Consider the following 16,685-nt stretch of genomic DNA (forward strand, 5'->3'; position numbering starts at 1 on the left):
TTATCTGTAATTTGCAAAGATGCGCCAGGTCTTGATTACAGCAGTTTTTTTTTTTTTTTTGTATCACGCTAACCATCACTAAACAGTGACAGTAATAACAGCTAATTTTGCTGGCAATATAAGAGGTGCTGGGGTGTGCAAACAATTTCACACCTGGATGTGCTCACTCAACCAAGAATATAGAGAAAGAGCTTCTGTCCTGAGACTCAGAAAAATATTCTCCTCTGCTTCGGTGCAGAATAGATTTCTAGACTCTGATCATTACTCAAGAAGTATTCACTGGGGGTAAGTTTTTGTTTCTTGCTACTTCAAGGCATAGTTCATATTTCTCCCTCATGCTTTCCAACCTCTTTGTGCTATTGTTATAATTTATTGCGGACTACAACTTTGCTTTATAGATTTTTCAATTCTGCCCTTTTATCCCTCTTTAACAGTAAAAGAGTTGCTATTCTGGTGAGTAACAAGGCTCCTGTGAGACTGGGATCCTTAAGAACCTTAAGATTTATCTTTCTTGCTTTCTGTGCTGTTGATGTGGTTGATGCAGTTGGTGACTGGAGACTGTAAAAGGCTGGGTTTTTCTGAAAGGTGTGAAGGAACCTCCAATCTGAAATCTATTTGAGAATGATATTCACAGCTAATCCTAGGTGAATCCACTGAGATCTTTACATGTGGCCATGATTCTAGATTTTTAGGAGTCAAGAGAAGAAACCGGGAGCCCCAGCAGAGCTCCTCCAGAATCACAGCTATGCAGACTTTTGCAAAGGCAGGTGCAGCCCGAATCTGACTTTATAGTCTCTGATCACCCTTCCTCCAGGTAGAAGAGTTTTGGGGTGGATGGCCTCTGAAATCCTTCCAAGCTGTTTTCAGGGCCTCCATCTCAAGGTGTGTGTGTGTGTGTGTGTGTGTGTGTGTGTGTCTGTCTGTCTGTGTATGTGTGCAGGGGAGTGTGAAGGGGGGGGAATGAAGGTCTTGGAGTTTATCACCAGCCCGCAGAGTGCTAAAATTGAGGCCTTGAGGTTGAAGGGGCACGATTGGCTAAAACGCAAAATCTAGCTATAGAGCCAAGGAAGCTGTCTGGTTTAGGAATGCACCAAGGAAGACCCCTGTTGTTCTATCTATAGATGACGCTGTTTCCTGACCACGTAGACATTAGAAGCAGCTAAAAATGTGGAGTCTAGGAACCTGAGAAATCTTTGGTTACCACCCCAGTACAAAAAGAACCTTTCTCCTACGCCAGGCAGAAACCTTTTGACTAAATTGTGTCACAGATAATGAGATGCTTATTGGCACCGAGGAGAATTGTCTCCTTTACCTTTACCCACCCCCCCCCACCTGCAGCTATTTTTCTCTTTTTCAAAATGGGAAATATGGTCAGAATTCGGCTTTGGAAGTCGAACTCTATAACCTCCAGGGAAGTTGGAACATAGGGAGGCGTTGTAGGCAGCATAACTGGGCGACGCCTTTAGCCCACGCCCCTCCTACCAATCCCTCCTTCGGGGAGTCAGTTTACTAGGGGGTCAATACATTCTACAGAGAGAAAATATTAACCCTTGAAGCTCAGAGGAACCAGAGGAAGCCCACTTCCAAGGACAGTTTTAGGGGGACTCCTTGGCAGAATTTAATTAATCTCCTGCTTAGAGATAAAGATCTCGATACAGATACATCATAGTAACACCTCCACTATGTTAACATACCTTTGCTGGTTTTCAGAGTTCCATGCACTCACAGTGGTTTGGCATGTATCTGGTGACTTTTTTTTTTAGCGAAAAATTAGTGTTGGTCTCGATGTATGGTAGCTTTCCCTCTAACGTAATTTGAATAATTCAGCAAAGCACCACTACCAGCTGTACTTCTACAGCCTCTTCCATTCTTTTCAGCATTATAATTTTGGTTAATTTTCAATTTTAGGTCCTACGTCTCTGCAATTTGTGTATGAATAACAGAATAATTTCCCTCTTTTGTTTCGCCTTTCCTGTTCCTGAATCTAAATAAAGATGGCTTTTTAGTATTAAAAGTGGAAGAAAATTACAGGTAATTATCTTTGACGGTAAAAACGCTGTAATCAGCGGGCTACATGAAAAATTACTCTAATTATGGCTGCATTTAAGAGAATGGAAAAAAACCTTCTTGTGGATAAAAACCTTAAATTGTCCCCAATGTCTGCTTCAAATTGGATGGCACTGCAGCTGGAGGCTTTGTTCAGAATTGATCCTGGGGAGCTACGAACCCAAAGTTTCACAGTAGGAAGGGGGAAAAAAGAAAAGAAAACATTTTTCCTAATGTAACAATGCGAATGCTAGAAAATGACAAGACTGATCGGTTTTAAACCATTCTGAAGACTGACTGAGCGTGGAAGTTGCTCAACAAAAAAAGGAACGGGTATATTGGTAAGTAGTCTTTGCTTTGTGTCTAATTATAGTGACTGTCCTTTTGCACGACTGTATGTCGCTGTCATTATATGGAGCACTCTGAGTATCTCTATTGACTTCTGATAAATGGCTCAGTGGTTTCAAGGTTCATAATTTGAAGGATGCCCAGGTCTGTAGCCATTAATTCTCACAGTATGGGGCTTCCTGCTTGTATGACGAAAGGACTTTTCATTTTCATTATTTCTTTGCTTTCTATAAGATCGGAAGGATGTATTTCATCCAGGATCATACATTTTTCCTACCTAGTTAGCTTGCAATGGGTTTTAAACATTAAATAGGCATAATTGCACTTTACTTTTTGCTTGTTCTTTATTCTTTTCTCTCTTTTTTTTTTTTTCATTAGAAATTGCCTCCAAACAAAGAATCATATAGCTGTATCATTCTGGCTAGGAAAAGAGAAAGGGGAGCACTTAGTTTCAGTACTAGGAACTACTGGCTATCTAGAGGCAAACCTGGAGATAGCTTTACTCTAGTGTTTAAAAAAATAGATAAATGTGTAGAAATTATAGTAAAAATTAACATGTAAAAGAAAACTGAGAAAATACCCATGGTTAATGGTGAAATACTTAAGACAAAGGCTACAAGTGCAAAGTGACATCTTTTCAGGCATTTGATGTTTATATATAGGACTTCCCATTTTAGAAAATAGAAATTCTTTTAAGAGTGATAGAAAATATGATGGGAGAGGGGAAAAACGGAGGAGGAGACAGACAGAAACACACAGAGAAATATACAAGACACTCCCAGCATTTTGTGGCTTTTACTCCATATATGAAAGAAGACAAAAACATACAAAGTATATATACAACTAAAATTCAACAATATATACAGAAATGTTTCTTGATACAAACGTCCCTATTAGCTTAGTGAATGCCACCAATTCACCTAGTAAAGGTGTCAGAGCAACAGAATGGTGATTTTGATTGTTTCCTCTGTCTTTCCTGATTGCAGTTCAAGGTTTGGGGGTGGGGTAGGGAAAGAGCCTTTTTCTTGTTGTTGTTTGTATTTTAAATGAATCATCATTTCTGGTCATTGCATTTTGATAAAACATGCAGCATTCCTCTTGTGGAAATTCTAATTTTACAGCCAATTTTTCCTTTTTCTTTAGAGAAGGGTTGTTATGTGAGGGATTTTTCTTTTTCTTTTTTATCAGTCTGAGATTAGTAAATAAAAATGCAGGAATCCAAAATGCTTCTTTTTCATCATGAAATGTCTTAAGCTCATTAAACAAGTAAAAATGCTGCCATGTTTGTGCAGATTCTTCTGGTGGGGAGAAATGTCTGTAAAAAAGTCATTTTGATGGATACTCCCAAATAGAAGAGGAGGCTCAGAGCCTGAATCTCAAGGGGTAAGGGAAAATATCCTTGCAATGAGGGGTTTTCAGAGCGCTGACATAAAAACTAGTCTCTCCTCTCTCTTCTTCTCTCTCTCTCTCTCTCTCTCTCTCTCTCTCTCTCTCTCTCTCTCTTTCTGAAATGCAAGATAAATTACTAAGGTTGCTCAAGGAAGGCAGTTGAGGAAAGGACAGGAAAGTAAAGGGGAAAAGAGAAAGAATGAACGAAACATACGGAAAATTGTGAAGAGGAGGAGAGGGGGGTAAAACAGGAAAGGGGGTGGGGGGAGAGACCGAGACAGAGAGAGATGGAGAGAGACAGGGAGAGAGCTGAGAGATCCCAGCCAGCTTCTGGCCACACATACAAGTTCTCTTGAGCCTGCTCCTTTGGCTCGGTTTGGCAAACACAAGCAGGTCTAGGGTCCTCCTTGTCTTGTTTAGGCGCTCCCCTAGTGTTCCCTCTGATAACTCACATCATCTGGGGTCTCTGCATTGTGTCTTGGTGTGGAGAGGAGTACCAGTGCGAATAGCCAGGCATGTAGCTGTTTGGGGGCATACTGACGCCCTTGGCAGAGGCAGAAACGTCCCACACTGGAGGCAGCGCTGGCGAGCGTGGTGACAGGGCTGCAGAGCCTGGGAGGGGGTCACTCTCATGTGGGTTACTGCCCTGCTTCAGCAGCTTCTTAAACTTAGATCGCTTGTTCTGAAACCATATCTTCACCTGGAAGAAATGCAGCATTCATTAGGCCTGTTAATGCTCTAGTGTCCCTACAGGTTTAAGAAGCAATATGGGGGCAGGGACCTACATACCACAGCACCAAGAAACCAAGTCATACCTTTCTCTTCCTCTTTCTAGGCACCTCCATCCTCCACTCCCAGCCTACTAGATATTATGTCTAGATATCTAAAGTCCTCATGATTCTTAAATTAGATACTATCCTGTTTAAAACATAAACATAGGTGAGGAATAACATAAGCAAGTGAAGGAGAGAAACAAGTTCAAATGTGGCAAAGGACTTTTGAAATGAGCACTTTTCATATTGAAGCCATACAATTGAGTATACTTCTTTTGACAGTATGTTTTTATATTTACCAGTCACAAAAGCTGGCATCTGTATGCATGTACAGTGAGCAAATGACTATGAATAGATTAAAGTCTTTCTATTTATAATCAGATGTGCCTCGAACAGACTTAGGTATTTGGTGCCCATTGTCATAGATGCTGCGTGGAGCATCTTTCTCCATGAATACAACTCCACAGTCCTGCAGGCATTGAGGATTGTACCTCCCCCATTCTCTGCTTTGTACATTGCTTAGTCAAACTGGAGTCAACAATCATCACATGATTGTGAGTGTAGTCACTAAAAGTAAAAAAGGCTCCTGAAAACTAAACATGAATCAGGAATCCTGGATAGAAGCATATGTAGGCCAACATCCCAAATCTACTTTATTTGAAGAAGACAATTCTATGGTACACTTTTCTTTACTTTTTAAATCCCTGGAATCTGCTTTTGCAAGAATAATACCATCACTAAGAAGCTGGTATTACCTCATGTCAAAGTGCCAATATTTTCAGTGGCAATAAGGCAAGAAAACACAAGCTAAACTGAAAAGAAGAGCTTACAAGCATGTACTTTAAGGTACCACTATATCAGTCCTTTAGCAATCATCTCATAAAACCTAAAGGTCCTTTGCTGAAGGAAGATCAGCTACCTCAGATGAGGCCTATTACCCCATGCAACTAAATCAACAAGGACAAAAATTACAGTTGACTCTAGCCTGATTTTATGAGCAGGGTCCTAATATACTCCCTTGAGCCCCTCCCTGTGAACCATCTTTCATATTAGTAGGTTTGAAGAATTTAAGCAAATGTATGTCATTGTGGCTTCACCCGCTAGAATTTGAAGAGTGATTTTTTTTTTTTAAATCTTCAGCTCTGCCTTGCTCTAAGCCCTGTGCTTCAGAGAAGCACCTTATTCTGCATCATTTTATCCCCAGATGATTTAACCACTGAGGTTAGAGCAATCTTTAGGAAATCCTCGGACAAACTATTCACACATTGGTGCTTTACTGTCCTCTTTGGAGCCTATGCCTACTCTAGTACAACCCCTCCATTTTACTTTATAGTTTTTCTTTCTCTGTCAATAAGTTGAAATTTTATTAGTTCCTAAGGCCACAAAAATATCCTTAAGAAAGGTGGGCCTTTTCTGCCTACTAGCCTATATTATTATTTTTCAACATCTTCTTTGTCTTCTACATAATTGTTCTCTTTCCTGTTGTTATGCTCTGGAGTAGGATTTGAATGAATTATGAGTTATGTCGCCAATAGAAACTAGGCTGGGGCAGGGTCACCGAGGGTTGAGCAGATGTATAAATCCAATCCAGTATTCAGTACCAGGTTATTTAGTCCACACTGTGATCCCAAGAAAATGTGCAAGTGGAGCAAAGGCATTTGTCATTAAGCTCCTTCATCCTTGGTTGACTAGGCCAAGAATTCCTGCCGGAACTGCAAGGTGGGCCAGCATTTCAGGAATTTTCGGCTTCTCGGGAATTACCTGTGTTTGTGTCAGTCCTAAGGAAGCTGCCAGTTCAGCTCTCTCGGGAAGGGCCAGATACTGAGTCTGCTGAAAACGATGGTTTAAAGCCTGGAGCTGCAGGCTGGAATAAATGGTCCGAGGCTTCCGAATTTTTTTCCCTTTTCCATTGAACCTGATTTCCCCATTTTCAATCACTGTAGTTTTTTGTTGATCTGTAAACAAAAACAAAACAAAAGACCCACACACACACAGAGGAATGGTCACCCGTGAGGCTGCTGCCATCTGGGCCTCGATCGGATCTATGAAGGGTTTCCTGGAAGTTTCCCTTCACCGTCCAGACCTCTCCGGGTACACCGTGCCCATGTGTTTGCAACGCCTGACTAAGCCTCTCCCTATCTCTGAGCCTAACAATGCCCTCTGTCTAGACTGAGGGCGCACCGGGACACTCGGTCCACTTGGCCGCTATGGTCGCGGCGCCTGTGGCTTTCTGGGGTGCGCGGCGCGGTGCGGCGCAGCGCGGCGCGGCGCGGCGTCAGTCTCTGGCTGAGTGGAGTTGGCTGCGTGGCCTTAGGGTCCCTGAAGCTGTGCTTGAGCCACCTGGGTGTTTACGCTGCCAGTTGACTTGATGTCATCAACTCCAAGCCCAGTGCATCAAGCCTCTTCGGCGTGTTCAAAATGTTTCTGCAGAGACGGACCAAACCCCCAAACCACACACCACAAGGCGCTTAGGCCAGCACCGGAGCAGGCTGCTGCTCTCACGACAACTTAGCCCCCCGGGTGCTGAAGGCCATCAGCCCGAGGCCCTCTGCTCTGTCTCCCCGAACAAAGGAGCAGCCAACACTGTATCACAAACCCCGAAGGAAGGGGCTGGGGCAGAGGGCCGGGGCCCAGGTTGGGGTGAGTAAGCCTCAGAGTCCACAGGAAATGGCAAAAGTGTCACTAGCATAACAGAGCCACAGGCCACGCAGCTTTCCTCCAAGTCACCAAGGCGCACCGCCCGTCCTACGCAAAGTAGGCCAGTACCTGCCCAGCGTAGACTGGGAAGTCAAACACACTCCCCAGTTTTGGCCCTGTAATGTCCCCTACACACTCCTGGCTAACGTGGCTCACATTCCGGAGGGAAGGAGCCAGGCGAGGGGCGCACAGACTCCGCGGTCCACCGGGCGCAGTGAGAACGGGCCGTAGGACGCTGTCTGCGCGGAGTCTGGGGCGCAGCCTGAAAGGCGCGCGACCGGGGAGCGGGGGAGCCGGACGGGCCGCGGGCGCAGAAGCCGGGGGTCCGCGGCGGCGGCAGTGGCGGCGGGAAGGGGCCCGGCCGGGAGAGGCCGGCAGGCAGGCGCCAGGCGAGCGGGCGCGCACGGGGCCCGGCTGGGGGCGCGCCGGGCCGCCTGGGGGAGGGGGCCGGGGCGCGGAGGAAGTGAGCGGGGCGCGCGGGCGGGGTGGGGGGCAGCGGGGAGGCGGGAGAAGCGAGCTGCCCTAGCGGCCTCTCACCTGTGTCGTCCCCGCGCGTCTGGGCGGCCGCGCTGCTGTTGTGGTAGGACTGGAGGTAAGGGCTGTGCTGCGAGTGGCTCATGTAGGGGTAGGCGGCGAGCGAGCGGTGGTTGTAGGAGTTGCCCGCGCCCGCCGCGTAGGGCGAGCCGTGGTGCTGGTGGTGGTGATGGTGGTGGTGGTGGGAGCCGGCGGCTGCCGAGTGCAGGCAGTGCAGCGGGTAGTGCGCGCCCGCCATGGCCGGGGAGCTCTGCTGCGCGGGCGGCGGCGCGGGCTGCTGCGAGTGCGGCGGCGGCGGCGCGGGCTGCTGCTGCGGCGGCTGCTGCTGCTGCCCGAACTCCATGAAAGCGGATTTGGACGAGTCCTGGCCTTCCAAGCCGTCAGCCATCGTAGTCATGGTCATCATCAAAACTTTGGGGGCTGGAGAGAGCCTTCTCCCGGGTTTCCTCCACCCTCCCCCACTTGGCTCGCGCGGCTCTCCCCTCTGCAGCCACCTTAGCTCTTGGGATCCTTGCAAAAAAATAAAAAATAAAAATAAAAAGAGGGGGGTGGAAGTGGTTCTCCCTCTCCCTCGCTCTTCTCTAATATATATTATATATATATTTAATATAAAGAGATATAGTGAGCGGGGCCTTGTTAACCCAAAGGGAGGAAGAAGGGGGAGGGCGAGGAGAGGGGGAGGGGGAATCTGCTCTCCCCCCCTTGCTTTCCCCCCTTGGATTTTTTGGGGGCTGGTGCAGTTTAAGGCAGAGATTTTAAGGTGGATTCTGCGAAAGTTGAGCGTCTGCTTTCAGACTTGATGTAGACGCCACGAGTCGAATGGTTTGTCTCCAAAGGGCAGCGCCTCCCCATTGGCCAGTTGCCCCCTGACGTCACAGGCGCACAGCTTCTACTGGCGTGCGCGCGGCTCGCAGAGTTCTTCGTCTACCTTCCGCAACTCCAATCCCAGCGCGGAGCTGCGAGGCGCGGTTGCGCTGCGCGGCGCCCGGGGCAGCTGGGGAGGGAGGCGCCTCCGCCCCGGCCCGCCGCCGACGCTCTTCTTCGAAGCTCTTGCCCCAAATCCTGGGCCCCCACTTTGCAGTATGGCAGCCTTGGCACCACCTGGCTGGAGGCCGCTCTACCTCACACCCCGCTCACCCTCGCGTACTGCCTGTGCTCGGAAGCAGTGCCCCTTGCATTTAAAGCCAGGCTCCCCTCCCTTGAACTCCCCCCACCACAACTCCACTACCCTCCCGCGGGAGCGCCCTGTCACCGTAGATTTTTCTAGATGTACTTTATTGAAACCACAGAGGAAAGAAGAGCCCCCACACCTGGGCTCCACCCCACGAGAGGGGTGGTAAAGAAAAAGGAAAAAATCAGACCCTGTTCTGGCGAGGTCCCTGCCCGTCCCAGGCCGTAATTCCTATATATTGGAAGGGGTGGAGGGGGATCCCCCCCCCCCAACGTAGCAGCCTGTTTTGAAAGCGAATCGTTGGAGGACTGACAGTAATGCATTTTTTCCTATTGAAAACAGAAGCTACTGTAATGCTTTCAAATATATGCAAATGATACATGCGGTTAGTGGTTTGGCAAATCTTGATTACAATATAAACTACCCAAGTAAAAGTGCCTTCGTCCTAAATTTGTCTCTCGATTACAATTCCAATTGATTTTATTTTATTGTCAACATTGTTAATGATAAAAATAGAGTCGTTTTACAGTTATTTTTACTTTCTGGAAGGAGGCAATTAGAGTTCTAATCAGGAATACACAAAAATCTCCCATGATTAACTGCAGTACTTTGTTCAAATTGCTGCTATAAAATTCAGAACAATTTGCCTGTAATGATTATGGACTGGGTTTATTTTGGGAGGTGGAATAAAAGTGGATATAGCATAAATTATCCTCTAATTATACACCAGTGTCGCCTCAATTATCCTCTTATCAAAATGGTTGTCTAACTGCCGCATTTAGTTTCAATTCTCTCCTTTTTTTCTATAAAAAGAACTTCATACCTTGTTATTATTAATCCATTTATTATTTGCAAGGGGATTTATATCCGCACATCCAGGTGGTAGAACCACTTCTCTTTCAAAGATGGACTGGGGAAAGACATTAAGTTTGGAGCAGCCCAGGGCTGCGGATCTAGCCTTTCTCTCTCTGTTCGCCAGACCCACTCAGGTCCAGGCAGTCGAGCAGAGACAGCGGAGCCCCAGCGCAAGGTTCAGGCCCAGCCACCAGGTAGGAAAGCCGGAGCTGGCGCCGAGCCATTCGAGGGTCCAGGTGTCGGGACTTCGGGGAGCACCGGCAGTCAGCGCTGCCCGAGTGAGCGTCCAGACTGGGTGGGTGAGACCTGCAGGCCTCCGCGGGCGCGGCGGCGGTTCTGGGTGGTGCAGAGACCGAAGCAGCCAGCCTTTATCCAGACGAAGAAAGGTGCAGTCGAACAAGCCCGTGTCGTCGCGTCTGAAAGGTTCGGGAATGTGTCTGTCTCCTTGTTAGGAGAACTGCAGGATACTTCTTTGCATCCTACCTCGCCTGTACCCACTAAGTTACGGGACCCGAGGAGCCTGAGAAATGATAGGTAGGGTGCTGCTTGCCCTGGTTAGCCGCAGCGACGGGCGGCTGCAGACGGAGCTACTCGGACCCCAGTCAAAGGGTGCTCAAAGGTCGCCGGAAGCGGCTTATGGTAATTGATTTTCCCAGCTCTTAGCCCGAGGTCTCCGGGCATCGCCAGGCGAGTTTGCCTTTTTCTTTTCCTTCTTACTCTCCATTTTATATTAAAATGGTTATCCAGAGACCTGAAGCACGCTGACCACGGGTTCTCTACAAAGTTCCCAGGACAGTGACGTTTGTTCTCCCTTCCTTTCCCCAGCTGCCGGGTTTAACTTGAGTCTCAGGAGCCGGTTCAGTAACCCTGAATTCATGTTTAAGTGATGTCCCTTGTTCCCTTCCTTTTAACAAGAGATGCTCTTTAACACGCGAGCAGTAACCCAATCCATGCATTTACAAATCGGCAGTGAATTAAGACAACAACAAAATCTTCAAGGAAAATACAAGGTGGTAAGGAGAATATATGTGTGAGAAAGGAGAGGACACAAGGAAGGTCAAAGAAAGAGGAGGCGCTCCTCCCCACCCCGGTATGCCCTTGGTGTAGGCGAGCTGCGCCCCGAGCCTGTTTGTAATGTCCTTAAAGCCAGCAGGTAGACGTGGCAATTTTATTGCTTTATACCCTAAAGCTTGCTAAAACTGTAAGGGCGTTTTTATCCATGTGCTAGTGTCTCTCTCCCTTTATGCTCGCAGGTGCACAGCTTTTCTCGCTGGCTTCCTGCAACTCTGAAGGCACACGGAGCAGGGTGGACCATGGCGAGACCTGGGAAGGTGCTAGGCACTTGCGAGCACTGGTCCTGGGGTGCAGCAACATTTATTTATAAATGGGGCTTCCAGCTCGGCTTGTTTAATGCCCGAAGCAGTCGGGCAGGCTGGGATTTTCGGTCCAGTTGTAGTTTCTGAGCTCTTATCTCTCCCCTGTTAGATCGAGGATAAAATCCCTTTACTCTGTTCGGAGGGTACAGGTGTGCCGGTGCAAGGAGCTGTGTGTGAACGGTCCTGCTGAGACCTGCTGAGCTACCCAGGTGGGCTCTGAGGAACGGGGAAGAAGTAGTGTAGCGTTTGATTGCATTCTCTGCACTTGCGGGCTAGCATCAAATTGCAATCCTGACCGCCCGACTTTCCCTCCAGACCTCGGAATCGAGAGTCAGAGGATCTGTGTGGCCCACAGGGCGCGTCAAGGTGACGCACTGCGAGGGTCTGCCACGTGTGGCCTGTGCCACCAGACTGGGAGCAAAAGACAGCGCGCCAAGACTGCGGCGGAAGCGGTTCCCACCTGTCCTTTAGCTCCAATTAAAGTCCTCACCTCAGTTCATCTTCCCTCGAGGTGGTTGGAGTCGCCCCTAGTTGGCCCAAGAGCAAGCAGCACCTTCAGCCCTACTGGGAGAGGCAAAATATCGGGTTTTTCAGAGCTTTGCAAAAAAGGCACACACCTCAGGGGCTCCCGGTCCCGGCGCCTGGTTCGCCGCCAGCGGAGTCCTGGCTCCTACTTCTTTGTTTCGCCCGCAGGGGAACCCGGCCAACCCTGGGGGTGGAAGGAGGAGGGCCTCCGCCAAGGGAGCGAAGCCTTTATCATTCAAATAGAAGTAAACCTGGCACCCGAGGAGTCCCAGGCTTATGGGCTCTTTTTTAAGGTCTGTTGTAGATAAGGGTCATGCTCTGCAAAGTTTTAGGAGGCGTAGTTTGAAGCTTAGGTTGAATTTTGCCTTTTAAGGTGTTGAGGTGTTGGAGCTTATATTGGCCGTTATGTTATTTAAAAACATTTGCATGAAGCAGACAAAAGAACTTATGGCTCAGCCTGCCGGAGGCTGCCAGTGGAGGAATGGCCACATTGGATCTGAGAATTTCTGCTGTTCTGGTTCTGAAAGGGTGTTTGTGGGCATTTGTAGGCTGGGAATGCTTAGATGGCTGGAGTGGGTTTGCAGTTTTGGAGGGGACTTTGGAAATACGTTCAGACTGGCTAAGGCCTGGCTAGGTTTGGTTGCTAAGTTGGGCTCAGTTATCACATTAATTCTAAAGAAATTAGACCTGGATAAATAGCCTTTGAATTCAAAGAAATAACTCAGTATTGATTTACATAGCCACGCTAAGAACCCCCTTCTCATTGGAGACACTGGTAGAAAAAATTTCCTGCTAGCCTTTTCTTCATTCAATGCAAAATTTGGGGTGGGTGTGTATCTAGGGTGCCTAATTCTTGCAAATCCAGACACCCACCTTTCCTCCCCCAGCACACACCTGTGAAGGCTCCAGGGCACAAGGAGCTGCCCTATTCCCTTTTGTAGCCTGGGCTCATGATAGTATCTTCAGGGTAGCCAAAAGAATCAACCTAAACAAGAAAACTTTTGAGATTTTGGTGATATTTTATATTTTCTCTAATGACAAAATTGCGATGTCTATGTTAACATTGTACTCTCCTAGTTTCCCCAAATCCAGGTACCATGTGGCCTTTGTTTACACCACACCCAGAAAAGAGTCTCACTGAAGTTTGGGCATGTTTCTCTCATCTCTGCAGTCCTGTGTCCCAAGAATACACAATTAGGAAACTGACACAGCACCAGCTCCCCACAGGGCTTCATTCAGAGTGTCCTGTTTAGAGATGATCCATTAAGCAAACCCCAAGCTAGAGGCGCCTGCTCCACGTGTTTAAAACCTGGAGTCTGATAGAGTTAATGAAAATGAAGTCAAGTAGGTTCTCCAAATGAATACTCTTTGCCTCCTCTTGACTCTTATTTCCAAGTTATGTGAACACCCAAAGCTTTCTTAGGAGACAGGATAAAAGATGATAGAGGTAACAGAACAGCACAGGTTTCTTCTTCCCCGAATTTTGGAATTGTGTATATAGAAACCTCTGTGTGTGTCTGTCTTTCCTTCCTTTCTCCTTCTCCTCTCTCTTTTATTCTGTTCCTCATTGTTTCTCTCAACTCTCTCAGCAATTGTAAGATCCTACTCCCTAATACATAAAGATTCTTTCAGCCCAGAAAAAAAAAAAAAAAAAAAAAGAACTTCACAGTGTTTAAGTACTTAGTTTAAAATAGGATAAGTGGAAATGTAGTCTTTTTGGTTTATAGGCTAAATCAAGACTGAGCACCACCTACCCCCCCACCCCCCAGTATTTGCCATTTGTCTGACTGGAAAATATAGCAGGACAAAGGGAGACAGGAAGGGGTTTAAGAAGTCAGCTTTCATCAGGCCAGTCTTTAGGAAGCAGAAGCCCCTGACCACTGCAGGATGCAGGCAGCCCTGGAGTGGCAGGGAACAAGCATCAGCAGGAAATAGCACACACCATTTTTAGGAATAATAAGAAGTTAATATAGCTATCCAACCATCTTTCTAAATGCTTTGAAGCATCTTCTGTTTAATTCTCTCATGCCTTCATCAGCACTAACAATAATAAAGTCGTAACAAATGCCTCAGCATTGTGGGAGAGCCAAGATTGGACAGTTCTTCAGGAAAACCTGGATTGAAAATCATCCTTTTGCTCTTAGGTGAACTCTTAGATGGTTCTCGTGTTACAACAGAAAAATTAATGAATACACACTTTTTCATGGGAAGGGGATGTATATTCTGTGTCTGTCTACCCTTGAGATGTGAATCTTCTGGTTCTTGTTTTATCTGTACCTGTCTATAGGCACTTCTTAGTGCCTTTATTTGGGAATATCCTAAATAAATGATGTAATCTATTAGTTTTTAAATGAAACTTTTTAAAAAGGGTCAACAGTTTTGAGAACTCTTAAAAGAAGCTAATTTTTTTTAAACCCAACTACTCACTGTTTCTTTTTTTCCAGAAAAAGATCTTTGTTTTTCTTCCCATGAATGTAGCAGCCAGGAATCCTGGGATTGCAATCCTTTTCATTTTTTCCTGTAGATTTCACTTATTTTGTGTAGAAAAATATTCTTTTTTCCTTCTACTTTATCAAGCCAGGTCTATTTCCTCATACAGCACCAAACCTTTCATACCACAAACATCCATTAAGAAGTAAGACTGGGCGAGCTTATATTTAAGCTGATCTTTGGGGGAGCAGAGAGAATAGGGAGCAGCAGAAAGAATATTAGAGAGTGGGCAAAAGAGAATGGATGTGATTGCTTATTTTGGGTGTTTTTAAGTCTCCTTCTGGTCTTGCTTGCCAGACACTGCTGCCCAACAAAGTTAGTTGCACCAGTAAAGCTGGTAAGGCAGCCCTACTGGTGTGTGAATCTATAGTGTGCAGCAAGGGATAGAGAGGTGGGAAGAGAGGCGGGGTACCAGGCCTGCCTAACAGTGCTCCGCACTAATCTCCCTTCCCCATTGCTCAGCCTGCTTCTCCTTCAAACTCTTCTCGTGCATCCATCCCCTCTAACTGCAAGATCAGTCGCAGGGGCCCTCAGGAAACTGTAAACGAGGTCCCTGCTGCTGGACCAACAGGGCCATTTTAAGAATAAGGTTAGGGAAGCTCAAATGTTTGGGCCCAAGAGTTTAGAAAGCAAGAGTAGCGTTTCAGGACTGCAGTCCAGCAGTCCCAAACGGACCAGTAGGCATCCTGGCCTCTCCCTGTGCCTGAGCTGAAGGGCAGGCCAGAGGCAGGAGTCGGGCAGGCTGCGGGCGGCGGCAGCTGCCCAGGGCATCGGGAGTTCCCGCGCCAGCAGCTGGCTCCCACGCCGGCCGCCGACGTCTGCGGGAACCAGGGCCGGATAATGGAATTCAGGAGGCAGAGCTCCTCCGAGAGCCAGCCACTGTCTTGTACGGATTTGTAGAGAAACCCTCATGTAATTAAAACCGTACAGTCAGATTAATTCAATGTGTTGCTCAGCAGCGTTTTTAATAGTAAAAATCCGCTTTAAAATTGAATTAGGGTCGAAGAAAATTTCTGCGAGACTCGCCGGATTTGCCAGCTTTCATTGAAGCCAGCTCGGGTGGATTTAAGCGGTGGCTGCCCCTCCCGCCCCCCAGCGCTGGGCAGAGGTGGAGGTGGGGATGGGGAGGCGCTGTCAATGCGGGGTGCCAGTTTGGGCGCCGGGCCGGGCGTCTGGGCCAGGGTCTCTGAGCGCAGCACCTCCTCGCATTAACTCTTCTGATCCTGGGGGCTGTGCACAGATTTTTGACACCCAGAAACACCGATACCACCACCCTCTCCGCGGAGTTCTTGGCTCGGGAAAGCTGGGGGGGGGGCAGGGAGAGAAGAGAGCCCTGCTGTATCTTGAAGCAATTTCTCGCTGTGTGTCTCTGCGTGTGCTGGAGGTTGGATCCCTTCACGGCCCCTTGAGTGACAGACAGGAGAAAGTTGTGGTTCTCTCACAGCCCCCCACCCGCTTTTCTTCTTGAAAGTCTTCCAAAAATTAAGGGTAATATTTCAAGCTTGCTGTCAAAATGTCTCCCAAGTTCTGATTTGGCTGGCCGCCCCCCTTCCCTCCCCACTCCACCCCACCTGGACTCCTTTGCATTTGTGAGGTTGCAAAATAGAATTTAGCCTTATGGTTTCCCCCTTTAAGGTTAGACACTTTGGAGCTGAAAACGTGCCTGCGGGAGGGTTCCCAAAAGAGGGACTAATGGGAAGGTTCTTCATGGAGAGGAGTCTGGGGTACCTTAAGGGTGGAGGGCAGGACATGGCCCCTACTGGAAACCACTGGCTCGGTTTTCAGGTACCCAGCAGCAGTGCTGGGCTGCTCCTTCCTCAGGATCGAGACATGGCAGGGCTTCCTGGCTGCTGAGTAAACATATACACACACAGGGAACCTGGGACGCAAATTCCCTAACAAGTTAGTCACATCATCAGGCCTGGGAAAACAAAAACCACTGTGGGTCCCTGTTCCTGCAGCAACAGCATGCAGACGCTTTAATTGCCACAAATTGTCACTCTGTCCCCTTTTCATTTTCTCGATCCTTCGTTTATTTTTAGTACACTTCAAATGCCTACACACTTCCCTAGTAAGGAGAGAGAAGACCAATTATTGCCTTTGCCTTCAGGGCCTGCTTTGCCAATCATTGAATGAGGATGGAGTAAACAAGGCGAAAAGCCAGACTGGGTATTGGTCTTGCTTATTTCAGGTGGAGGTTAGGAAAACTCTTTATCACACTGTCCCAGTCTTCATTTCTTGGATACCAGTTACCTGGAAGGAAGAAGATGCACACCCCTCTTCTGTCCCCCGTCACACCCCACACCCTGTGCACTAAGGTTTACTCAAATCCAGTAAATCTAATCAGAATTGGCAGGTTCCTTAGAGAATAGTTAAGAATAGACAATCAACAGAGATCCAGCTCTTAATTCTATACAGAATCTTAAGTGCACAATGTGAGGTGCCTTCTGTGCCCCTAGGCTGGGAAATGGGGTCCTTTTT

At 47.5% G+C, this 16,685-nt stretch overlaps 1 protein-coding gene and 1 long non-coding RNA gene across 2 annotated transcripts in view; one reads left to right on the forward strand and one right to left on the reverse strand.

The window, feature by feature from the left end:
* The first annotated feature begins 1,854 nt into the window (after positions 1-1,854).
* LOC134474418 (uncharacterized) overlaps positions 1,855-16,685 on the forward strand; it is a 49,810-nt gene continuing 34,979 nt past the window's right edge. The window contains exon 1 of the long non-coding RNA XR_010045290.1: positions 1,855-2,387. This is a non-coding gene — a long non-coding RNA (uncharacterized LOC134474418). The remainder of the gene's footprint in view (positions 2,388-16,685) is intronic.
* Dlx6 (distal-less homeobox 6) lies at positions 3,176-8,594 on the reverse strand. Its single transcript, XM_063242393.1, has 3 exons — positions 7,791-8,594; positions 6,318-6,511; positions 3,176-4,483 (listed from the first exon to the last, which is right to left on the reverse strand). Exons 1-3 carry the CDS (start codon positions 8,191-8,193, stop codon positions 4,232-4,234), a joined length of 849 nt encoding a protein of 282 aa, XP_063098463.1. The 5' UTR covers positions 8,194-8,594; the 3' UTR covers positions 3,176-4,231.

This window comes from Cavia porcellus, unplaced genomic scaffold (genome assembly GCF_034190915.1).
Source record: "Cavia porcellus strain 051 isolate PalLab524CR breed Dunkin Hartley unplaced genomic scaffold, mCavPor4.1 scaffold_2, whole genome shotgun sequence".
In the NCBI taxonomy this organism is placed as follows: Eukaryota; Metazoa; Chordata; class Mammalia; order Rodentia; family Caviidae; genus Cavia; species Cavia porcellus.